General features: G+C 46.2%; 1 protein-coding gene across 5 annotated transcripts; it reads right to left on the bottom strand.

Annotated features, from left to right (window-relative positions):
- Positions 1–1,080: 1,080 nt before the first annotated feature.
- On the bottom strand, positions 1,081–26,081 carry LOC101162571 (USP6 N-terminal-like protein). 5 transcript variants are annotated; one of them, XM_004084594.3, is made up of 14 exons: positions 25,808–26,081; positions 20,366–20,439; positions 17,266–17,351; positions 17,142–17,181; positions 16,986–17,066; positions 11,425–11,532; positions 9,335–9,444; positions 7,323–7,371; positions 5,391–5,511; positions 5,214–5,308; positions 5,058–5,123; positions 3,378–3,477; positions 3,103–3,255; positions 1,081–3,018 (listed from the first exon to the last, which is right to left on the bottom strand). In XM_004084594.3, exons 2-14 carry the CDS (start codon positions 20,429–20,431, stop codon positions 2,477–2,479), a joined length of 1,617 nt encoding a protein of 538 aa, XP_004084642.1. In that variant the 5' UTR covers positions 20,432–20,439; positions 25,808–26,081; the 3' UTR covers positions 1,081–2,476. The 5 variants fall into 5 exon arrangements, with proteins under 5 accessions (XP_004084642.1, XP_011491173.1, XP_020555677.1 ...); XM_011492871.3 differs by lacking the exon at positions 25,808–26,081 and adding an exon at positions 25,039–25,771; XM_020700018.2 differs by lacking the exon at positions 25,808–26,081 and adding an exon at positions 20,816–21,090.
- Between the last annotated feature and the right edge of the window lie 286 nt (positions 26,082–26,367).

Here is a 26,367-nt window from a genome sequence, read left to right as displayed (position 1 = left end):
TATAAATTGGACAGTTCTTATTGTAAAGTGAGCTAAATCTTTCTAAAAAACATTTAAAAGCGATGTCCACATCTTTCTCTCTGTACAAAGAGTTCCAACTTTGTCTGGATAAGTCGTTATTTAGGGAATTCATAGTTTTTTAATTTCTTAACCTATTGTAGACTGGTTCTTATGTAATTTTCTTTGTCTTCACATTGATGCAAAAACTGGTAAATGATCAGTTATGTCACATGTCATTAGTCCACTCATATGAGTGTATTCTATATTATTTGTAAATATGTTATCAATAAGAGTAGCACTTTGAGTAGTGATTCTGCTGGGTCTTGTTATGGTTGGATATAAACTCATAGCAAACATTCTGCTGATAAAGACGTCGCTTTATGTCGCTGAGGTTTATCAGATTGATATTGAAATCTCCACAGATGTGATATTTTGTTATTTAGAGAGGTAAACATCTTTTCTATCCAGTCACTGAACACCTGTAAGCTTGACCCTGATGACCTATAAACACAGCTTATAATGACATTTTTCCCTAAATCGTTACATGTTTTAATGGTAAGACATTGCAGCATTCCATCCACTGCAACAGGCAATTTATCAATTACTGTAAGCATAGCTTTTTTTCAGATACATTGCAACTCCTCCACCTTTTTTGTTTACTCTGTTCACATAGATAAACCTTGTGCTATTCTAGGCACTTTAACGTTGGGAGTTGGGTCATCTAGACCCACTAGACAGTGCTCTGAACCTTTTTTCTTCAATGATTTGTGATCTTCACTGGTGTTCATGGATTACATGAAATCTTTCCACCTTTATCCACCTTTGTCATGGTAGGGAGAACACGTCAATGTGAGGGTGGGGTCATCTAAGATAGGACAAGGGCTAAGCTCATAGTTTTCTATTTCAAAGTCAGTGTCCTTGAAACCGAGTTTCAGATATGGTTATGATATCAAAGGAATGCCCCATATTCTGCAGTGTGTGTGTGTGTGTGTGTGTAAAACACCATGTATGGATACATTATTGTTGGAGAATTGTGTCAGATTGGGATTGTTTCAACACATCATCAAACAAAAAAGTGGACTCCTTTTATCTGAAGGCTTTATTCAAACTCTTACACTATCCAAAGCACTTAAACATGTTTTTTTCACATCAGATAATTGAGAAAATGGCTTTAAATAGGAACACAAAGGCAGACTTCTCCTTGCTTAAAAAAGTTTTCTACTTAAATCTACTTTTAAAACGAACTTCCACATGTTGGTGTTCTACTACGTCCAAGGTCGGATCTGAAGAGATTGTACATTCAAACTCCACACACAGCGGGCCACGTGAACTGAACTCACACATTTACATCCCAGATGGAAAACGGTCCATCTTTGAAGGATCGAGCACCGGCTTGACGTTAAACCGAGCTGACGGGGGTTGAAAATGAACCTGCTTCCTCCCGCTCAGTGTGGCACAGAAAAACTTGCTTTGGAGTGCGGCGGAGAGAAACCTCTGAACGTCCATGAAGGAGGACGGACGGGTGGCCTGAAACACAAGCTGAAGAAGGATGTGGCAGTTCACATGTGCAGCTTGCAGAAACCCTCCTTTAGCTGCTGTTTGAGAGCAGACGTGTCATAGACGTGTGCACGGATCGGCACTGATTCCGCCACAGTCTAAGCTCAAACGGTCGTCTCTGCTCTGCTGCTCTGATCAGGAACGGTCTCTGAAGCCGCAGGCAGAGAACGGGAGGTTTGCTTTTCCTCATGATAATCCCTTCAAACCAAACCTTAACACCGCCCACTTGGCAGCCGAATTCAGCACGAAGTCTAAAGTGCTGCTACATCGGTGAAAAAGCAGAGGTTTCCGTCAAAGACAGCAGCAGCGAGTCGATGGAAAAAGTCCAGAGAGACTGAAGAAGCGTCAGGAAACCAAGCCAGTGGAACGAATGAGCATGGAGCGGATCCTGAGCACGACTTCAGGAAAAGGAGTGAGAGGAGCTGCTGAGAGGTGCAAGACACGAAAGGGAACAACCCAGCAGCAGAACCACAGACATGGCTCTGTACATTCAGCATTCAGAGGTTTTAGCGCAGCTTTTTCATGGAAAGGTGTGTGAGGGAAACCAGTGATTGTAAATGAGAACACAACCCCCCCCGGCATCTCAAACAGGGTATACCCATAGACTTCTTTAGAGGAACAAACAGCTGGCAGGACCCTCTAGTTCTAGTTTTCTGTAGCCTGCTTTCAAGTGGTAGGGGGTGTGGCCTTCCAACAAGATCACTTGTGATGGGTGAGAGTGGTTGCTATAGAAATGATGACTCTTAACAACTTGGACAGAGGGGATTGGGCGGAGCCAAAAGGGCAGAGGGGGCATTTGGAGAAACCAAAGGGCAGAGGGGGAGTGGGGGAACCAAAGGGCAGAGGTCGCCTAAATGACTAAAAACTTAAGAAAACTAATTTGTCCTGACATGGTCGCTGCTCTTTTTAGTCATGACCTTCAAATCCCGATGGGATGATCTGCAGTCCTGTTCTGCAGAACTTCAGAGACCAGCACCGAGGCCTGTTCTGCTGCTGCCGGGCCCGAATCCGAAATCACTGACTGTAGCTGGGCTGAGGGTGCAGAGGCGGAGCGTGGGACTGTGCAGGACGGAGCAGGGGGGGCTTCAGTTCTGTCTGGATCTTCCTGCTCCGGCAGTGATGATGGATGACCTGATGGGGGCGCTGCTGGACTTCCCGGGGGCTGGTAAGGCGGGGGTCCCATCATTGGGGACCCGTCAGGAGTCAGTGGGACTTGGCTGTGGATGATGACCAGGTCTGGAGAGGGCAGCGGCTCCTCCACGGCGTCCAGGGCTTTGGGGTCCTTGGAAGGACTCTGGTCTGAGGAAATTGAGTCTGTCGAGTGGGAAATGATGTGAAGGCTCAGGCCGACTCTGGGGGGGGCGCTGGCTGAGGACGGCGTCCCCCTGGAGGGTTGGACTGGACTCCGCAGCAGGAGGGGCTCCTGACCGAGCGGTTTTGGAGGTAGTTCCTCCAGCTTGCCTAAAAAAAAGGAGCAAGACAGAGGAGATGCAGGAGTCCTGAAAGCCCCCGTGAACATTTAGACTGCAGACCTCAGCTCTGCACCTGGGGGGGGGAGGTCCAGCTTCATCTTTCTCAACTCCGACATGGAAGCCTGCAGCTGCTCCACCATCACATCATCACTGAGGAGCAAAGTGCGAGAAATCCGCTCCTGCAGGAAGTCCCTCAGCTCCTCCAGGGACATTTTCAGGAGAAGCTCTGCAGACACAACATGTACGTGCACGCACACACACACACCCACACACACACACACGCACACACAGCGTTCAGCTGCCTCCGGTAAACTGTGGGCCCTGTGGGGACTGAGGGGAAAGTCTTACGCTTATGTGTCTTCAGGATGGTGTACGCCATGGCGGTGAGGAGCCGATCCCCCTCCAGGATGAAGATATCCCACAAGCGCAGCGTCAGAGGGAACGGCGTCTGCACAGCCACAAAACACCCGGAGTTCAGACGCAGCAGAGGTTCAAACATTTATTCCACAAGCAGAAGGTGTTTGTAGGAACGCCGTCCCAGATCTGGAAAGGCTTTTCAAAATGTTCGAATGGAAGCGGCCAACATTTGGTCGGAACATGCAGCAGCGCCAAGGCGTGAAGTTCTCTGTTCCCAGAGCTCAGCGGGCCTTCCCAAGAAGTGCTGACAGCAGTCTGACGCTGCCAGACCGCCACCACAAGCCTGTGGGTTCAGGAAGGGGGGCGGATAACCGCTTCCCAACACACAACTCCCGTTTCAGCACAAAATGAACTGTTTTTGTTTCACTGCCAGAGGTGCAGGCCAAGGAGAACAAAGTTCCTGTAGGTGGCGCTCTTCACATTTACACTGGTGCTCAGTTTGACTCATTTCTGGACTTAATGGACATGTTTCTCTGTTAAAACAGAATCCCAAAGGTATTAAAAGGCTTTTCCCTAAAGTTTTTTACTTTCAAAATCTAAAATAAGGAAGTCTTTTCTTAAAAATTATTTATAAAAATCTATTTCTAAATTCCTAGGAAGTCATGTTGCTTCATGCAGATCCTTCAGCTATCATTTAATATAGGAAAGAGAGAGGAAGTGGAATCAGAGAGCAGGCCGATGCTCAGGCAGGATCGCTTGACTTGGTACTTCTTTCCGTGTGGGGCCGTGACACAGCCGGCGCTGCCATGTGGCGCTTTGTAACCCAGCTGGAGGCGAGCTCGCTGCAAAAGCCCAGGCCTGTCAGCCAAGCATGCAGCCACATGTGTGAGAGCTGCAGCCCCAAAAGCCCATCTGACCCATCCACAGTGACTACATGTGAGAACTGGATCCCGGCGTTCCAAACAGGAAGTGCCCGCTGGCTCCAGGAAGCCAAAATCCCACAGACGTCTATAGAGACACAAACGGCGGTTACTCAGTCATTCTATTGGATCAGAATAACCGTTCTGGACCTGACACCTTTTTATTTTTAACATCTTCTGGATGATCAGAAGTTTTTTTTTAAATATTTTTTCTGTACTTATTCTAATTATAAACTGACCAATCGGATTCCTCATTAAAAGTATGTGGTCTCACGTCAAATGTGGCCGGCTTTCAAGTGGTAGTAGGGCTGTGGCCTCCTAAAAAGCTCACTCCTGATTGGTGAGAGTGGTTACCATAGAAACATTGACTCAGGCTGACTTGAACCCATAAACTGCTTACTGACGACTTCTGGCCTCAAGATGCGTTTCGCATAAAATATGGCGACTGATTTGGTTGGAGCCAGAAGTAAACCGTTTTCTATGGGTGACGTCACTCAGACTGTCCTCATAGACAGTCAATGGTTGCCTCGCACTACTCCTCCATGCATAAAAGATGCCTGTTGCTATAGTGACGAGTCAGGTGACGTCAAAACTGACAATAATCCCTTAAACCTTGAGCAGTTTGTTTCAGAGGATCCAGTCTAACGTCCAGCGTTACTTCTGTCAGGAAGCAGGAGGATGCAAGAAGATGGATGCATGTGTTGAGATTCAGCAAGACGGGGTCAACACCAACACCCTCCACCCTCCTCACCCTGTCAATGAAGCACTGCAGGAACCACTTGGTGCTGTAAATCCCTGCAGACATGTGCTCTCTGTCCTGCAGAGGAAGAGACCGGCATCAGCAAACGCACACACATGCACAAACGCTCACCAGCAGCAGCTCTCTCTCGTGCATCTCAGATCTCACCAGATGCTTCTTCAGCTTGGGCAGGAGTTTGGAAAGGATCTGATCGTGATGCGCCTGGAATCGATGGAGTTTGGGAAAACCGGGAACAAAAAAGCCTACAGAAAGGACGGAGAGGAAGTGTCCAATTATGGGAGAAGCCACTTCCTGCAGAGGTGGAGTTCCCTGAACTGCTCTCACCGTGCATGGCGTGTTTGTGGTCGCTCAGCAGCTGCGACAGCGCCCAGAAGGCGTCCTCCTCGTTCATGAACATGAGCAGCAGGGCGGCGATCTGACTCATGCCCTGGCAGTAACTCACCTCCTGCAGGAGACGCAAAAAGACGTTGAGTGTCCCTCCCTGAAGTGAAACTTTCAGGGAAGAACCGCAAAGACTTCCAGTGTGTGACACAAAGGATAACACAAAGGTAACACAAAGGAAAGTGTGAAACTTTCCCCAAAGCAGACGCCACAATACGTCTGTGGAGATCAGGACAGCTTCAGTGTCCTCCTAGTATCTCCAGCTACGTCCCCCCCCACACACCTCTCGGCTGCAGAACACAGAGCCCCCCCTGCATGAACGATGGGGGGTCCGATCGGTATGAACAGACTTTTCCCTCATTTTGGTGTTTAGGGACTCGTAGAACTGTTCTGTCCGTCAAATGTGGTTCTCCTGAACATCTGAGGGTTCCTCCTCTGGGAGAACTTCACCTTCTGACCTTCCTCTGACCTCTCTGTCTTCATCGTCTGGACAGATGAAGCTGCTGTACACCTTTGTTCATCAGCTCTGTTGCAGACGTGCACGTTCATGTGCACGGCTGTCAGGGTGTGAAGCCACAGGACTCTTCCTCAGTGCTGGACGGTCCTCTTCCTCACACCAGCTCAAAGTGTCCTCTTCTGATGCATTTACAGAGTTTCCGGTTGTTTTAGGCGCTTTTGTTTTCTTGCCTCTTCCTCTTCTGTTCTGGCTCCTTTTTTTTTGCAGTTCTCATCAGATCTTGGCGCTCCTGGACAGCTGCTGCCAACCCCCCACCCCCACCCCCCGACTCACCTCAACATGCACTATGCTAGGGGTGTGCATCAGCAAAAGTCTGGCGATACGATAATTATCGCGATATTGTACAACAACACTTCTTTTTTAAAAGAGTATGACTTACAAAAACTCTACCTGAATTTCAAAACGTCTTTCATTGTAATAAAATGGTAAAATTCTGTTTATTAATGATAATAATGTTAAGCACTGCAACTATATTTCACATAGAAGTTGTTTTTAGCCAAACAAATTCACAGTGCTTTTATTTTGGTAAGTTAAAATATAGAAAGGGAACAGTCAACATTGTCTGATTTCCACAACCAAAAATTTTTCAGTCTAAAAAAATAGAATGAATGAGCCTTAACCAATGATGTTCTAAAAGTATGATTGAGTAAATAAAGTGCAGTTTCTTTTCTGTATTGCTTAATGTAGCTTCTCCAGTATTTTTAAACAGTTCAGGAGTCTGAATGCTGTTTCAAAAATAAAGGAAAAAAACACTAATTCTTTCCAGAAACAATACAGTGATGATGATGAGGCAGCATGACAGGATGAAGGAGACGCTTTAATGCTTTGTTTCCATGACGGTCTGCTCTGCAGCTGCAGCTCCACTTTCTCCCACCTGGAAGTAAACACGGATTTCATCGCTCATCGCCACGGCGTTGGCCTTTTTTCAGAGCGTTGGACACGTCACTCTGATCCATCAGAACTAGAATCTATTGCTGGGAGGTTCTGGCAGCAACATGGCACAGAGTTTAGGTTTGGTTCCCATCCCAAGTAAAAACTAAGTAGTTCATGTCTCATAACAAAACAAGCTGCTTCTCCTGTTGTTGTTTCATGTGAGTAGAGCTGCTCAGAGGCTCTCTGTGCTCTGCTGCCAACTAGCGGTTGGAGGTTGAAGTGGAAAACAAGAGTCAGACACTGAAGGACGCTCAGAAATAAATAAATATCCTCCTGACAGCATTTTGAATCGATATAAGTATCTCCAAATGAACTATAGTTACATAATGCAGAAATGAATTTTTCCGCACCGCCCTACACGACGCGATCAAGGTGAAAGGTCATTCTGGACCCCTCCATGTGAGAAGGAGGAAGCAGCCACTTACCGTGTTGTAGACTGAATATGCAGAGAGGATGTGGAACAGAGACTGCTGCCTGAGGAGGAAGAGGAGAGGAAGAGGAGGAGATCATTAAACAAATTCTAGCAGACACTGAGAAGACCACTGCATGCTATCAGCTCCATCTTTTTATAAAACATGTCCTGAGTCGTCTAAACAGAAACGTTATTTAAAGTGAAAATAGGAAGTTCTGTTCTTCTAGTCGTTTAGCTGAGTTTTCTTCTTTGAATCCTTATGACTTTTCAGGTTGAGTACACGACTTACAGTAAGTTCAGGATATTTTTATTTCCATGAGTTTGGTCTGAATTATTGAAACGAATAAAAGTCGGGCTGCACCGTGGCTCAATGGTTAGCGGTCTTGCCTCACAGGAAAAAGGTCCCGGTTCAAGTTCACGAGGGGCCAGGTTAGTGGCAGCCCCCCCGAAAAGGGTCAAAATGGGTTTAGATGATGTATGGATACATTAAAGTTGCCTTTGATGTCACTAATGATGAATGAGAAAAAAACATTATTTTTATTACTGTGATATTTATTAACACAAAATTGAAGATAATAATAAAAAATAACAAACATTAACCATGTCAACAGCAGCGGGTAATTCCAGCATTTGCTGCAACGACAGCTTCTCAGCGATCTCTCGTGCTCCTCATCAGCCTCATGATGAGGTTCTGAGGCGTATACATGCAGTTCTGCCGGGTCACTTGGGGGTCCGATCATCCAGTCTCTGCTTCAGCTGGTCCCAGACTATAGGGTTCAGGTCAAGGGTCATTGCTGGCCAGACCACCAAGCCACTCCCACTACCTGAAGTCCAGCTGTGACAATTCTGGTACCGTGTGGTGGAGCACTATCATCCATGAAGAGAAAGTTTGGGGTGTTCTGGTGGACTTGGGGGATGATGATGGTTCTACTGTGTCTCTACTGTGAGACGTTGCAGTGACTGGACCATCAACTATAACCCCGATGAGGGTTTTGCTCCGACTGGAGATGCCTGTTCAGACTGTTGCTCCTCCTCCTCCGCCAAAGTGAACCCTGGGAACCATGTTGACCTCGGCGTGTTGCTCACCTTGCCTTCTTGACGACCATCATTTCTGTGAGAGGCGACCTGACACTCATCAGTGAACGGGACAGTAGACCCTTGCTGCATCGTCCAGGTCACATGGTCTGTACTGCAAACGTTCACGGCGGTGTCTTGGTGTCAGTAGAGTCACCTGAAACGGTCGTCAGTCATTCTAGTCGGTTGTGAATGGTTTGTCTGGACTCCCTAGTACCCCTCACATCTGGTAACAGGGCCTGCAGCTGTGTGGCGTTTGCTAAACCCTGTCTGAGGTCAGAGGTCGTTAGGTTCTGGTCATGGTTGTGGTCTGTCACTGGCGGGGCTCCACTCCTGGGTCTGTCACAAACTCTGCCAGTAGTTCTGAGTCTTGATGCAAATCTGCTGATGACACTTGTAGACAGGTTCACCGTCAACACCTGCCTGTCCACTAACAACCTGAAGGCGCTATGGTCGGGTGGTGCTGCTCGTCGAGTGTTCACGGCTGTATGAATGATGAACTTGGAATAACTTGGTGGTAAAATCTGCTTTTTACACCCACAGAATGATGACATTAATGCCACACTGAAAATGTTTTTTTGTGGTCCCTTTAAGTTTCCTGTAAATTGAAGCTTTTTCATGCTTTTAAAGTCACAAAACGCGTCATGAAACACAAATGAGTTCTTCCTTCACACGACAGACACATTAGTCTTCATCTTTTTATCTTGACATGAATGATGCACCATTAAAATGTAAAAACAAAAAACATCTGAAGAACATAAAAATCCTTCACACACACAACAAGAAGAGAAAGAAAGTCTCAGTTTGTTACTTTCAGCCTCGTTTGAACTTAGACAGAAGATGAAATGAATTAAACATTTTTATGTTTCCCAGAGAAACACTTTGAACTGAAGACAGAAAAGCCCATCATCCTCATTTCAGCACTGGTCAAGAAAAAGATCTGAAACTTACTTGACTCCAAACCGATCCATGAACATGATGTGGTTCCGAAAGGTTCTGTTGATGTCCAGGTCAATCTGTTTGATCTCCTGTGAGAACAGCCGAGCCTGTTCCTTCATTTTCTGCAGGGAAAAGATGGAAAGTCCCGGAGGAAGAAGAGCCTAAGCTTCAGCAGAATTCTCAAAGAGTTACATCAGCTTCCCGGCTGAAGGGCTGCTGCTGTTTCAAAAGACTCACTCACTTCAATGAGATTCAACAGATTCCTATTTCAGTCCAGTGGTCCCTAATCCCTGTGGGCCATTTGGTACCGGGCCGCAGACAGAAAAAAAAATGCATATACTAACTTCTATTATTTCTGTTTTGTTCATTTTGTGATACTAACGGAAGTTTTATTTTGAAAAACCACCAGATTCTGTCTGTGTTGACACGTCACGTGACTTTGAGCAGATGCTCGGGCCGCAAAGTTGGAACCTTAATGCTTCAAAGCTAACAGAAACAAACCATAAAACGTATTCGGAAAGTTTCTTTGGGGAGAACAGAGTCAGTGAGGAAACCGAAGAAGAAGTTTGACTTCAGAGAAAAATAAAGCTGCTATTTACAGACAGAACCAGGAGTTTTCCTCCAAATATGGATTTATTGAGACAGCTGTTCAACGTACCAGAAGCTTTTGAACGTTTCACAGATAATAAAGATGCAGACACAATGGATTCCTATTCATTATTATATTTAGAAAATACCAGTTTTACGACAGTTGTGTCATTTTATTTTACTTTATTTATCCATCACACCTTAAAAGTTGGACACGGCTAAAGTTAGCGTCTGGTTGTTAGCATCCATTTTGTTTTCATCTCCATCACAAAGTCTAAGTTTAAACCAGCTGCAAACATTTGACAGAGGATGAAGATTCAGTCAAATAACGTTGCCGACCTGCTGAAAATGTTTCTGATCTGAGGAAACTTGAAAAAGGAGATAATGGGTGGAATTAGGACGGCAGCTGTTAAGAAACTTAAGCACAGAAAATGTTCCTCTGTGTTAAAATAAATACACAATAAAATCAGGATTTATGTAAAAACAAAACATGAAAAATCTTTTTGCTTTGAAAGATGATCTGAGACTGGGTTGAATGTTATGATGGTATTCTATCGAAAAAAACTGTAATCTTGTATTTATTCAATTATTTATAAATCAAAAACAAATTCTACTAATCAATAATTTACCTTCAACAAATCCTCATCTGCAAAAAACCCAAAAAAACTACTAATGTTCTCAGCTTTTTTTGACCTAATTTCTCGTAGTAGGTTTTGAACATGAAAAGCAGGTTTTTCAGAAATCAAAAGCTAAAACTTATTATAAGCAAACGTAGGAAAATATTGCCTGACATGAAATGTTGGAGACGACTGATCTAGACGACATGTGAGAGAGTAAAAGCAAAAACAGCTGAAGGGTTGAAGACCAGAGAGGAGGAAACAGAAGAACGTGGGCAGAAGACGAGGGGGATCCTCCCTTCTCACAGAGGATCCTGTCTGGCTGGATCGAGGCTTTTGGGATCCAGTACAGCCCATGAGTACGTGCTGGGGGAGATCTACAATTTTACAATTTTCTTTTTCTTGGGGCGCCCTAAATTATTTTTTACTGGTATATCAGAGAAACAACTTTTTTTTTCTGATGTTTTTTTGCCTTATTAGGATGAATTTATAGACGATCAGTTTATTTTGGACTTTTGTTTTTTATGGTAGACTGGTTCTATGGGGGAGGGAGGATTATTTGTAAGTGTAAAAAAACGGATTAATTGGTTAAAATGGTTCCATATGATCAAAAGTTGGAAAAGCATTAAGTCATTCATAATTATTCATTCATCTTTTTGGACACTGAATGTACCCTGAAGTTTCTTGTTGTTGACAAAGAGTGTTTGTGAACTCGGCTAACCCTAACAATCATCTCCTGGTAACTTTGGAGGTGGGACAAACACCCGTGTCCATGGTTACGAGAAAGATTCAACTACATTTGTTAAAGTATGTATATAAATGTGAGAAAGTTCTGATCCAAAAAGCTTCCAAAGTAAACCAGAGACTGTGAGGATCTTCACGGTTCCACATCCCCACCTCATATTTGCCCTCGTTCTCCCTCTTGGTACGCTCCACATCCAGCATCAGGACCCAGGCGCGGCCGCGGAGCTGCAGTGGGATGCCTTTATAGACCCGGGACACCATCTGACCGCAGAGCAGACAAACACAGAAGAAGCAGCATCCATGACCGCACAGCCTCAGAGGAGAACTACCTTCAGCGAGGGAACTTTGAGGCGTAACGCCGAGCACACCAGAGTTTACTTTAAGACGCCACGACAGTCTGGAGGAGAAAACACAAGACCTACATAGAAAAGTATTCTGATGGACAGTCAGTACCTTCAGTGCTCTGTGTGTATGTGTGTTAATATGTGTGTATGCTTAAGTGTGTCTGTGTGTGTCTATGTTTTCCGGCTCAGGGTCAACAACAACAGACGCACACCGGTCATGCTTGGAAGTCTTAAAATGTCCTCAAATTTAACTTAACCTTAAAATTACTGCAAAAAAGGAGAACCGACCACAACCCTGAAAAACACCGGGGGACAAGTGACCACAGAAACATCTAAAGAGGGCTCAAAGACTTGATGCTTATGGAGTTTTTAACGACCTGGATCAGGGGGGTATTCCAGAAAGCAGGTTATGCTAGTTACCACGGTAAGTTTGAGGCTAAGGAAGTGGATAACCTCAGCTTTCGGTTCCAGAAATGGAGGTATGTTTCAGGGTATGTCAAGTTGCCGTAGCAACTCATGCTCTGAACATAACCTGGTCTGCAGCAGGTTTAGTTGAAGGTTACTTTGTTTACAGAGAGGTGAACCAGCATGACGTGTCCATTTGAAGATGATTTAGTGGATGAAGAAGCTCAGATAATACTTTTTCCACAGTGAGATGGTGATAGACCACATATGGATGTTTGAAAGATAAACTTTTTTACTTTGATCTAACTTAATTATTTGCTTCAGTTAAGATAAATCATTTTTTTGTTAAGTCAATCTAAAAATAACACGTAGTTTTCCGACAGTTATTTTCCTTTCATTCAAATTGATTTAATTAAGTAGGTGTAACTTTGGTGCTGCTGTTAGATCGGCACCACAAGGGATTGTGGGATACCATTCCCTTTGCCTGTCTGGACGGATTTGGGTTTAAGTGTGGGTTTTTGACCAAATGTGTTTAGTTGTTTAGCTGTTTTACTGTGTTTTGCTGAGTTATTTTGTCCTACTATGCTTATGTCTCTGCACCATGAGTGAGAGTAAAGGAAAGGATGATGAGTTTATATAGCACCCCTACCACCAATGACTGTAATGACAATGACGGAAAATTCTTTAATGAATTTATGCACGACGTGCATATTTTTTCCGTCCTTTTTATTGTAATAAAAATGAGCATATCTGCCGGCTCAAACTTAGACATATGAGAGATCAAGAAGTATAATTAATTAAGATGGAAAAAATATTAATTGAATTGGAGTAATATGACATTTATTTAGATAAATACATAAATTTGAGTTGTATAAACAATTATTGAGTTTTATAGACGTAAGGAATTAGGTTGATTAAATTTAACTCAATTGTTTGTTACCAATAGAAGTAATTCATTTAAGTTGGCAAAATTGGATAAGTTGTATATATATATATATATATATATATATATATATATATATATATATATATATGCATCACAAGAAAATGGAAATAAGATCAGAAACTCGTGCGTTTACTTAATGACGGCGTATGAAGATTATACGTCCATCAATATTACTCCAATTCAATTAAAGTTTTCCATCTTAATTTATTGTAATTCTTGAACTCTCATATGTCTAAATTTGAGCTTGCAGTTATTCACATTTTTATAACAATAAAATGAATGAAACAAAACAGATTTGAATCATGTAACAATATACCATGTCTATGAATCTCTCTTTACACCACTAAACAGAAGGGGGGCTATATATACTCATCATCCTCTTCCTCTCACTCATGGTGCAGATAGAATTAATTATAACAGTACAAATAACTCGGCAAAACACAGTAAAACAGTTAAACAACTAAACACATTTGATCAAAAACTCACACTTAAACCCAGATCCGTCCAGACAGGCAAAGGGAATGGTCTCCCAGAATCCCTTGCTGTGCCGATCTAACAGCAGCACCAACGTTACAACTACTTCATTGAATGAATTTTAATGAAAGTAAAATAACTGTCTGATAAGTACTTGTTATTTTTAAGCTGACTTAACTAACAAGAATTGATTTATCTTAACTGAAGCAAATAATTAAGTTAGATCAAAGTAAAAAAGTTTATCTTTCCAACATCCATATGTGGTCTTATCCTCCTCTCATGGTGGAAAAAGTATTATCTGAGCTTTTTCATCCACTAAATCATCTTCAAATGGACACGCCATGCTGCTTCACCTCTCTGAAAACAAACTAACCTTCAACTAAACCTGCTCCAGACCAGGTTATGTTCAGAGCATGAGTTACTATGGTAACTTGACATACCCTGAAACATACCTCCATTTTTGCAACTGAAAGCTGAGGTTATCAACTTCCTTAGCCTCAAACTTACCGTGGTAACTAGCATAACCTGCTTTCTGGAATACCCCCCAGCTGTGAAGGTCTGTTAGATGCTGCAGCTTCACAGAGCGCTCTCTCTGAAACAAGATCAATATGAAGATGGATTTACCCACTGGGGAGCGTTCCAACACTCACTGAACAAGTCCACAGAGCAACCAGCAGGCTGCACCTGCAGCGTTAGTAGGGCAGACAGATTACATTTATAGAGCAGTGTGTGGCTACTCTAGAGCCAAAGATATAAACGCTATTCACGCGTTGTCAGGGGCGTCCAGTTTCACTGGTGAGTCAATGTTCAGATGCCATCTGAGGTCCTGCAGCGTCATTTGTTTTTATTTTTTTTAACTTGATCTGTCCAACAGCTGAGCAAACAGATTAAAGCTGAAGGCCTTTTGTGTTGGACAGGTTTTATTATCACAAAAAGAGGTTATAGAACTTCAAGAAACCAGAGTGTATATTTGAATAAACCCCTTGTTGTTTTTTATTATTTTTTATTTATTTGTTACATTTAGTGTGTGTGGGGAGGGAGAGGGGAAGAATGTAAGATGGGGAGGGGTGGAAGAGAGTGAAAGAAAGAGAGGTGAGAAAGTGGGGTATACACCCTAATATGCAATGAATAAGTTATTCTTTTAAGCTATTAGACCAGATCTGCTGGAAACACAAATATTACATCAAAGGTGAAATTCTGACACGGAGATGAGCGGAAAATACCGCCCACCCACCCAGCCAGGCGCAGAGAAGGCCCCCCTACAGGGGCCCCCTGCCGAGAGACATAGGCGAACTCGGCGTCCCGGCCCTCAGACCACAGGACAGAAGTGCTTAACCGTACCAGGCGGCAGCCATGGGGGCCACCAGGCGCCGGCCACCGAGAAAAGGGCCAAGGACGAGGACAGGGCCCAGAGAACCCATGAGCCGGCTACCACCCGACCAGCGCTCCGTCTCCGCAAGCCAGCCCCGGCACCCCACTCTGTGATGGCGATGGAGAGCCCCAGAGGATCCCAGCGAGCCAGCCCCCAGGTCCGTCCCACCCATGCACTCTCGCACACATATTCGCAATCTTTCGTTTGCCCCCCACCCCCCGTCGCGACGCAGTAACCCCCTCCAGCCGACCGACCCCCCAGCGCTGCACGCCCGACCACCACTGCAGCCGACAGGATACCCACAAGCCCAGCTGCCCTGAGAGAGCCAGGCGGGTGAAGACCGGCCGCCCCTCCCCGACCCCACCTATGTATGGTGGTGTGGGTGAACTGTGTGTGTGCTGCAGGTAAAATAGGAGGTCTCCAGTGTGGGGGGCCCCACCACTGCCAAGCAGTAGAGCCCCCCCGCTCCGTGTCCCTCTGTGTGCGGTGTGTATTTGCTGTGTGTGTGCTGCTAACATGCAGTGTGTCTGTCCAAAGTGGAAGTTAAAATTGTGGGGCGGACCAGTGAAAGATGAGCACGGATGTTTCACCGTGCCCCCTCCACCAGACCATCCCCACAAGGCCATAGATGAATCATGGTGTCTAATATGCTAGTAAAAGTGGGATGGAGGGTGGGTGCCAACCCAACCCCAGAGAGAGATGCCCCCAGTGAGCCCCGCCAGCATAACCCACCTATCCAGTTCCCGGAGCCCTACGTGTCTGTGAGCAACATTTATTTGGGTGGCAGCGTGGAGGAGCAGGCGGATGGGCACAACCGGGGGAAGAAGGCTCCCCGGAGCGACCGGCCCCCCAGACAGCCGTGGTAGGCGCCCCCCCTCCCAGGGCGGCCAGGCAGTCAGGAGGCGGAAAGCCAGCCGCAGATAGAGGCCAGAGCATCGCCAGCACTGAGAGACAGTCAGCAAGGAAGGGGCCTGGTGCCAAAACGGAGGGGCAGGAGGTCCAGCCCCACCATTCATGCCTTGGAGAACCTGCGGCGTCATTTGAGCGTCAGGCACGGTGCGTCGGTCCAGCAGCTATTGTGATTTGGTGAAAACCAAATGCACGGCGCCAACCAATCAGGGACTCAGCTCTGGACATGTGACGTGTTCAATGACACAACCAGCAGGTGGAGTCCAACCAACATGGGGAGAATCTGATTGCTCTCCTCCTGACATTTCTTTCTATTTTCATCGAGACAATAATAAAAAGATCTTCTAACGCTGGACAGCAGGTCATTAAACTGGGTCACAGACAGACAGAAGTACCGCTGAACAGCTCCTGCAGGAGATGGTGACCCTCATCGTACCGGGAGAGTCTCTGAATGATCTCATGAACCCAGACACGGAGACGTCATGACTGATGCTTTTGTGGAGCTCTTCAAAATAAACCTGATATCTCAGCATCATCACGTCTTCCATTCGTTGTGAATGAGATAAACGCAGAAGCTGCTCCATGTAGCCATCCGGCTCAAAATGTTTGGCGGTGGCATCTAGGGCATCAAGTTTGTGACCACATTTTTGGACAGGCGCGAGCAGCAGTTTTGTGATGCTCACCTTCTTCTCTGAGGTGAAATGGGTCATGTGACCCCGCTGATGGGTCATGTGACTCCACTGATGGGTCATGTGACCCCGCTGATGGGTCATGTGACACCGCTGATGGGTCATGTGACCCCGCTGATGGGTCATGTGACCCCGCTGATGGGTCATGTGACCCCGCTGATGGGTCATGTGACCCCGCTGATGGGTCATGTGACTCCGCTGATGGGTCATGTGACTCCACTGATGGGTCATGTGACCCCGCTGATGGGTCATGTGACACCGCTGATGGGTCATGTGACCCCGCTGATGGGTCATGTGACCCCGCTGATGGGTTATGTGACCCCGCTGATGGGTCATGTGACCCCGCTGATGGGTTATGTGACCCCGCTGATGGGTCATGTGACTCCGCTGATGGGTCATGTGACCCCGCTGATGGGTCATGTGACACCGCTGATGGGTCATGTGACCCCGCTGATGGGTTATGTGACCCCGCTGATGGGTTATGTGACCCCGCTGATGGGTCATGTGACCCCGCTGTGGCTCTTTACCTTCTCTAGAAAGCATGAACAACTCCACACATCTGAGCTGCTCCTCACCTTTTTGCTGTTCTTGTATTTGTCCCATTTCCTCACCATCTTCAGCCACTTCTCAGCTCTCTCCACCTCCAGCTGCTTCACCTGTGGAGGGGAATACGGCTGATCGTGAAAAAAGGCGGAGCTTGACAGCTTCACCTGTCGGATCTCCCTGCTGACCTTCTCCTCGTGTGCAGCTGGAGCCGGCAGCTCTTTGGCACTGGAAAAGACAAACAGACCACGACTCGATCAGCAAGTGCTGCGGTCCACAAGCAGGCCTCTGCAGAGACGCACGGTCACTCACTGCATGAAACCGAAGCGGTCGATGGCTTTGTACAGGCTGAAGTCAGCATCCTCCCAGGGGTTGATCTCCACGCCGCCCTGCCGGCCCTGCATGGCCACAAAACATGGCAATTCCTGCAACTTCTGTAGGCAGTAGCAACTTCAGCTGCTGCACATGCATCTGGATGCTGCAGAGAAGCATCCTTCCGCTTGTTTCTCTGCAGCTCACATGACTATGGAGGAAACCACGATTCAGCACAGAAGAAGAACACGCAGTGACGGAGGTCTTAGCTCGCCGCCTCACTCTCCTCAGTGGAATCGTAACCGAGCTGAAGGAACCTCAACAGGAGGTGCAGAGCTCTGAAGCTCAAAAATGCTGTGGGGTCATCTACAGCCAAACCAGCAGCAGGAGGGAGGAGCTAACACCATGCCTCAAACAGGGTTCTATTTTTGTCCTTTTTCCAGCAGCACGTTCTGCATCCAGATTGGCTGGAGGCCCTATCAATCAACCTCCTGTGTGCCGTGTCTCCTCTACAGAATGCGTTCCGTTTGCCAAATCCACGTCAATCACGATCAGATCTTTGTTTTCATTCTAAAATTCTGCCACTCTTTTTCTGTGACGGTTTGAACTTTGAGAGTTTAAACGAGAGAGAAAAGTGTGAAAATGTTCCTGTCTGTCTGAGAAAAGGGTAGAGTAAGGAGTTGTTGCCGTAAAACACCTTTCCTCCTATTTTGCGGGTTCCTAGAACGTTTTCCCTGCGATACACGACGGAACACTGTCATATGCACAGCCTGAAGGCCTGAATGAGCGATGTCACAGCGAGAGTTTTGTCTCTCCTAATTTAAGATGAGATGAGAAAACAACCTTGCTCTTCTGTTTTCTCCCTGCCTCTATCTCTCTACTGTACCCGATTCCTAAATAGGCTGTTAGAGGAGGTCCAGCAGAAACTAAAACTCCAACCTAAAAGGAAACTGTCAGTTTGGAGGGTCACATGTTCTTCCCTGACCATCAGAGAACCTCTGTTCCATACTTGACCCACCATAAAACTCAGTGTTTCTGGACTTTTCCAAGACCAAAACCCTTAATGCGACTAGTGTTCAGAGAATTTCAGGAGTAGAGAATTAAAAAAAAAAAAAAAATACAGCAAATAAGATGACGTTCCCAGTGGTCGTTTTCTAGGACATAGTTTCTGTAGAGTTACAGGACAGGACTGGCGCGGAAGTTAGCCTAGCCAATTTCCCAGCATGCCTTTGTTTACACTCTCTCCCACTAGCGACAAGCGCCTCACAAGCTCGTAGGGTAGCAGAAAATGGCGATCAATCTTGGAGCTGTCTGTCCGCACAGCTTAGAGCCAGATTCCAGCTCAGACGAGGAAATGAAAATGTTATTGCATCTGTTCGTCTGCAATTGGACGCTTCAGGAATGGAGGGGAGAACGCGAGATTTGGTACCGCCCACAGCAGTACCTGCATGAGAAGTCTGAACTTTATCTAAGCTACGCTCACACCCCAGGCTGAAACGACCCAATTCTGATTTTTTTGCCCCTATGCGACCTGTATCTGATCTTTTCATGACAGTCTGAAAGACACAGATCCGATCTTTTCAAATGTGACCCAGGCCACTTGGGTATGTGGTCCTGAATCCACTACACATCTGATCTTTTCAAATGCGACCGCCGTCTGACCGGTGAGGCCACATGAATCTGACCCGTACGTCATCGATACGCTACAAACGTCATCATTCTGCGTTGAAGTAGGCGGGAACAAGAACATAAACATCAACCATGGCGGACGATGCTGCTGAGACCAGTCAGTGGAAGGGAAGCAAGATCACTGATTGGATTCATATCTGGGGTGACAGCTCTATTCAGGACAAACTCAAGCGCTCTTATTGCAACCTAGCAATCTTTGAAAACATTTCCAGAGAAATGGCAAAGCGTGGTGTTGAACCTTTCCAGGGATGACATTTTTCCCTTTCCGACCGTGGTCAGAAGCGCGGGGGACCCAAGGCGGATCGTCCTCCCTGTTCTGACCCTTAGCCTCTCCAGGATGCTCCAGCACATACACATCCCCATTCCACTACAGTGGGTACAGCCGATCCCACCTCTAATGCCTTCTTAAAATGAGAAGATTGTAATTGTGCTGGCTCCTTCGTGAAAATGAATTGCAAAAGAGCCCCGCTGTTGACAACACTGATGTTGACATCCATTGCTAACGTTAGCTACTTCAGCAAACAACGAGTGACGTCGTTCACCGTTGAGTACTCTTCTGCGCATGCGGGTCAATTCTGGGTCGTTTCACAGTCACACTGGAGATCAAAAAAGTTCAGATTTACTTGGAAATGTGAACGGCCTTGCAAAAAAATTAGATTTTTTCAAAAAAAATCGGAATTGAGCATTAAGCCCTGCAGTGTGAACGTAGCCAAATAACCTCCTTTCATCTGATCCAACGACATTTGAATAAGGACATACTCAGAAAAACAGTTTTAACCTTCAATGTTTTTATACACGTCCTCCATCATGAGAAAAACACCATTTTCATTTTTCATTGGAGTGGGTCTTTAAGTATTCAACCACAACTGAAGTTCCATTGACCAGTGACCTCAGGAAGAGGCCATTCAGAATTCTTCTAGGGATTTCAATCTATCAGCATCCCTGGAAAGCTACTTGGGAAAAAATGTTAGAATTAGACGTTCCTTGGTCCTTTCATTTGTTAAACCTGAGGTGATGAACCAGCTTCCCAGATTTAACTTTCCATCAGTTTAAACCTCACATTTGACAAACAAAACCCTCAAAACTCAGATTCAGCAGTTTATTTTCAAAGCTCTGGCAGTCCCACACACACAGCCTCCTACACACAGGTTCAGGCAACCACACAAACACAGAAAACACACAAACAAATTTGAACACACATGGAGAACATACACACACACACACACACACACACACAAACACACACATAAATACATGCCCAGACAGATGCTCACAAACAAAAACCTGTGTTTGAGTGAAACTGAACACAAAAGAAACCCCTAATGAACCCAAACATTAACATTGAAGTGGTGTGTGTGTGTGTGTGTGTGGGTGTGTGTGTGTCCGTGTGTGTGCGTGCGCTCGGACTCACCGTCGAATACTTCAGGAGGATTCCGGCCCGTTCCTCTGCGATGAGCGTCTCGATGTCTTTCTTCATGTCAGAATCTGCAGAAGGAGAGAAGTGTTTTTGCTTGGAGAGAAGTGAGGATGACTCAGGGAAAACAGGCTGAGCTGAAGCACGTGGGCGACGAAGAGCAGGCTGTAACGGCCTCATCACCAACAGCAACAGTCAGAAGCTACATCACACTGTAGCAGAGCGTTCCTCGGTTCCTGCAGGAACCAGCTTCAGTATTTCTGCTCTCTGATCCTGCAGAGCATCATGGTGTTTCCCATGATGCTTTGCAGTTTATTAAGGATTCCAAGCGTTGACAAAGTAATTCTTTAGCGAGACAATCGGAATGATGCTTATTGGAACGTTGTAACACCGGAAATATGCAGTCTGGACACATCGTCAGAGAAGAGTCCCTGATCTTCACCTCACCTGGAAGGTGGCAGGACCCCCACTTGAGTCAAAAGTGTCCTCACTCTGGATCCACAGCCACCTGGAAGTTCTTTTGGCAATCTCACTGACATTTTTGTGGCCCGTCTTTTCAACAACTGGCATGCTGTCCTGGGCAGGCCAGATGGGCCTTTACGTCCTGCCTCTGGTCCCTCTCTGATCAAGCCAAGTAGTCCTGAGGCAGAAACCTGTTCTGCCGCGTTCAGCTCCTGGTCCCAGTGCCAGGAGATCTTTGCATATCTGTGGCACTAAGGTGAGCTCTACAACCAAACCAGAGGTTGGTCAGAGACCTGAAGCTCCAGGTAGACCAATCAACATGTGTGTCCTCTGAAAACCTGGAGGGAGAAGATGTCTCTGACATGAACTCAGTCTCACTGTAACTTCATCCCAACGCAAACACAACAATAATCCCTCCTGTTTGCAGCAACCATCAAGAACCAGATTGGTAATCTGGAGATACCAAAGAACATACAGTGTTAGGAATATTTCCATGCAGGACAAACTGAACAAAGCAGAAGGTCAGATCCGAGGTCCCCCGGTCTCACGGCGAGGCCTCGTTCCACCTTTCCAGTCCTCGCCTGTGGAACAGCCTGCCGGAGGGCCTCAGGGCCGCAGAGACCGTGGAGGTTTTCAAGAAGAGGCTCAAGACCCACTTTTTAATCTGGTTTAATCATGAGGTTTGTTAATGTTGAAATTGACCTTTTCTTTTCATTTAAATTCATTCTTCTGATTTATATTTCCTTCATTAAAAACATTTAACTGTTAATTTATATGATTCTTTCAATATACTAAACATTTAAGCATTATTATTAAATGTACATTATTTAAGTTGATGTTTAATGCTTTCTTTTTCTGACTCCAGTGCGTCCTCACGGGGATCCACTGTTCCGGGTCACTATCAGCCCCGCCTGAAGGGGGGGCTGTTGCGGTGGTGCTCGTTCACATTGCGGCTCTGTGGTCTAATAGCTGTAGAGTGGACCCTGTGTTGAGTGGACGACCCCGTGGTCGGGCTGGGATCCCCATAAAACCGCCTCGGCACAGCAGCACCGAGCCAGACCGTCCGTTTAAGACGCATGTTTTAGTTCAGTTCTGTAATAAAGGTTCTACCAGGGAAGTGGGTGGGGGGAGGGAGGAACCAGGGGAGGGAGGGGTGTTCATTTTGTGTAAATGTCTTGTTTTCTTTGTGTACTTCTTTCTAAAGACTCGCCTCGTCTTTCACATGAATACAAAGCGCTATACTCTACTATAGTACTACTATACTAATAAAGGTTTTTGCTTGTGCCGTCTGCATCAACTAATGGAATTATATATTTTTCTAAAATCCATCTTCTAAGCATCACAGTCATGGGGCTGCTGGGGCCTATCCCAGCGATGGGCGGGTGAAGGCGGCGTTCTCCAGACCATCGCAGAGACGACCAAAAACCAGCGCACACATTCACAGCTAAGGGAATATTCAGTGAACCCGTGAAGAGTGATGTTGGACTGGAGAAAAGCCACACATCCTCAGGGACAACAGGCAATCTCCAGCCAGGAATTGAACCAGGGCCTTCTCACTGTGAGGGGACAGTGCTGACCACTACACCATTGTGCAGCCCTTTCTCTATGATAATTTAGTCCCATGCATTTTCCTGTTGAGCTGTTTTCATCCCTTCTTGGAGTTCTGACTTCTCCCCCCACCGGATTGCTGACATGACGGAAACGGTTTGACCTCGGTCACCCGGACCCCTCACTTCAGGGAAAACCCAGCTTTCATGGATCCTCGGAAGCCCGGTGGAGGCCCCCACCACGTTCAGGAGCTTTGAGTGCGAGCTGTCAGGAGAGGCAGGAGGCAGCGGCTGCTTGTGGTCGGTCCTGGCGGCGCTCCCAGGATGAAGCGCTGAGGCCCAAAGGGGGAAAAGAGAACCGCCGCTGCTCGTTCCCGCCAGACGGACCCGAGGAAGTTCCGCCGATGAACAAACAGTTTCATCCACACAAACTGTGTGAGCAGCAGTTCAAAAGCGGTTCATGGGAACCTGGACTGTTGAAAATGGAGGATCAAAGAAAACTTTCCACAAATTTCTTTGGATTTATGCATCTTCTGGAGAAACGGGTTCCAAAGAGTTTTCCAGAACATTTCTGTTGGGCTTGCAGAATGTCGTTTCATCAACGTGTGGTTCTGGACACCAGTCCTCCTCGTGCGCAGATGAAAAACACACCAGGTTTGGGCCGGCGCTGTCTGCGTTCCACGCCGTCCATGAGGCTCCGTGACGATGCGCTCCATGAAGAGCATCCGCTGCCAAAATCCACGGAAACACTAAAGTTCCCAGAGCAGCAAAGAATCAGGAATACGTTCCTGCTGCTGAGCATCCCACGCAAACGATGGACCACACAAGCTTGAAGGTCGTCGTCTATTTCAGGAAAACGTTGGTTGAGCTCCTGATTCCGTGTAGAAGATTCCGGATGTCACCTCACGTTAACCCCCTTTCCTTTTTAGATGACATATTCCCAAAAAACGGAAAAGAAACAGACGGAATATTGTGGAATAAGATCATATTCACACACACAACTGCAGCAACACGATGGTTCACGCTTCTACAATCATCAGAGGTAGAGCGGTCGACCTCTGATCAGAAGATCGCAGGTTCGGTTCTCACCCTGCCCCCCACCATGTATTGAAGTGTCCTTGGACAAGACACCGAGCCCCACGTCACGGCGGAGCCGCCATCCGTGTGAGAATCGGTGAATGGGACCGTGACTCTAAAGTGCTAAAGTGCGTTATTTAAGTAGACGCTATTTATCTGAGTTTCTTGTCCACTTAAATAGAAAAACTATTTAAATTCTGAAAGAAAATGACAAATGTTCTGACTCTGGACTGAAACGTGTCCACAGTCGTCATTCTTTAAAAGATTTAATGAGTAATGCTCAAAGTCAAGCAAATGAACTTTTACAGTTTTTTAACTCCAGAGTCCTGAAGTTTTCATGCAGATCTTTGAGAAAACAAATTTAGAAAACTTAGTTTTTTTCTGTTCCGCACGGCATTATTCTCCAGTAAAAGTGCGACATCAGCGCGGACGCACGAACCGCCAGCCAAACCGCGGCGGCTGCACACTGAGCAGGCGCGCGGCGTGGCACCCATCAGCCGAGGAGGTCCCGGTTCTTAAAGGTGTAGAAGCTCCGTCCTGACAAAACAAACTGCACACACATTTAATGACTATTAAATGTGTGTAAATGTAATTGGTAGGTGGCTAAATCCATTAGGGGATGAAGTACAATACCACCCAAAGACATAACCGCACAAACACACAAACACACACATACACCAACACACACACTCACATCTCAGTTGCAACCAAAATAGCAGCTAAAGATAGCGTTTAGCAGCTAGCCCTGCCAGATCCGATGTCAGACCGTGTAGAAGGTTCACAAAACTATAAAGATCAGAGACACGAGTCTGTCTGTTATTTTTTCACTTCACTTCACTACAAACATTCAGCTCATAGTTAAATTTCTGAGTATTGTTGTGAATCAGGAGCAGTATTAAAAGGAAGAAGTTCTAGTCATCCGTGTACGTCTTTGTTTTCCTCGTGTTAGCTGGATTCTGGATCTAAACGGGACGGCTGGGTGGCTCCAATTTCTCTGCCATTTTTGTTGCACCAATAATGTTAGGTTGGGGGTGTGAGGGCTTTAAACTAGTGGGAGAGAGTGTAAACAGGTGGATGATGGGAATTCAGGGCAGGCTTACTCTGCGCCAACAGTCCCGCCCACAACTCAAAGGTACATTTCTTATGAACTCCTGCCGCTCTCCAGAAACGCTGTCCTGGAAAACGACACGTGTTTAGATTTGGACTAAACACGAGATCATCTTAATAATGATCTGAAAACAGATCAAAGATGATCGGAGCAGGACTTTAAGGTTAAGCGGTCAACAGACACATTCAACTCAAACAAAAGTGAAATCATTGGTTTTTCCCCCAAATACATTTCTGTTAAAGTTACATTTTGGATTAAGACAAAAGTAAAAAAAAAAAAAAACTATTAAAACTATAACATGTAGGTGAGATCCAGGAGGGGCTGGTACATCAACACAGTTCTTTTCTTCTTACATTTTCTGTTGCTGGGGTCACTCGTGAGTTTTTTCCATGAAGAAAGTGGATCTTGGCTAAAAAAAACACGTCTGAAAGTCGCGTTCACACAGAACATCCCTCACTTCAGAGGGTACCACCTACCTTAGCGGTTCAGAGATGGACTCCACCGTCAGGAATCAGGCAGCAGATTACAATCCTGAGGCTGTAATCTGGTCGAGTATTGGATTACTTTAAATACCAGCAACGTGTGATAAAGACGGGTCACTCAGCGGCGGCTGAGATAACATCAATATGACGAAGAAGCTTCACCTCAGTGAGCAGACTGAAGACATTTAAGGGCGAAATGTGATTGTTCTGCCTCCATCCCAGCATCCCTCTGTGCCTCCATCTATTAATCCCTCCATCTCTTTATGCCTGCATCTATTCATCCCTCCATCTCTTCATCCCTCCATCTCTTCATGCCTCCATCACTTCATCCCTCCATCTATTTATCCCTCCATCTCTTCATCCCTCCATCTCTTCATGCCTCCATCACTTCATCCCTCCATCTATTTATCCCTCCATCTCTTCATGCCTCCATCACTTCATCCCTCCATCTATTTATCCCTCCATCTCTTCATGCCTCCATCACTTCATTCCTGCATCTATTTATCCCTCCATCTCTTCATGCCTCCATCTATTTATCCCTCCATCTATTTAACCCTCCATCTCTTCATCCCTGAATCTCTTCATGCCTCCATCTCTTCATCCCTCCATCCCTCAGGGATGAAGGTCCATCTGTGGTTTCTGGGATGCAGGACCCTAAACAGCCTGCGAGGACTGAAACAGTTTTCCAAGATCACGCGAGACCGTTTAACTCCAACAAAAAACAACAAAGAGACACAGAGAGAGCGCGCGCGTGCGTTTTTACCTTGTTTTTTCTGTGCTTTTCTGCGCAGCCGCAGCTCCGCACGGCATTATTCTCCAGTAAAAGTGCAGACCAGCAGTCCCACGGAGCGACATCAGCGCGGACGCACGAACCGTCAGAACCGGGACCCGAACCGCGGCGGCTGCACACTGAGCAGGCGCGCGGCGTGGCCTCCCGTCAGCCGAGGAGTTCCCGGTTCTTAAAGGTGTAGAAGCTCCGTCCTTAGCGGCGGTCCCGACTCCACGGGAGGATGGAGATTCCTGCGCTCTGCCGCCACCTGCTGGACAGACACGGCGCTGCAGTGAGGCTGTTAATAAAACGCAATGGCAAGCCAGCAGGGACAAAAAGGGCGAGGAGCGATTCACTTCGGCATCTACATTTCCTTCTACGCAAAAACATATCAAAGATCACAATGACTTGAGAAAATAAATCGATGAGGTCAAAGAGACCCCCCCCCCCCCCCCATCAGGCTTTGCTTGCTTTAGACACGTAGGGATCTTTGGTGGAGGCAACCACCAATTTTAATTGCAACTCTTTTAATACACACACACATAAACACACAA

This window comes from Oryzias latipes, chromosome 3 (genome assembly GCF_002234675.1).
Source record: "Oryzias latipes chromosome 3, ASM223467v1".
In the NCBI taxonomy this organism is placed as follows: domain Eukaryota; kingdom Metazoa; phylum Chordata; class Actinopteri; order Beloniformes; family Adrianichthyidae; genus Oryzias; species Oryzias latipes.
Note: the sequence above shows the minus strand (reverse complement) of the source record. Positions and strands in the feature narration are given on the sequence as shown.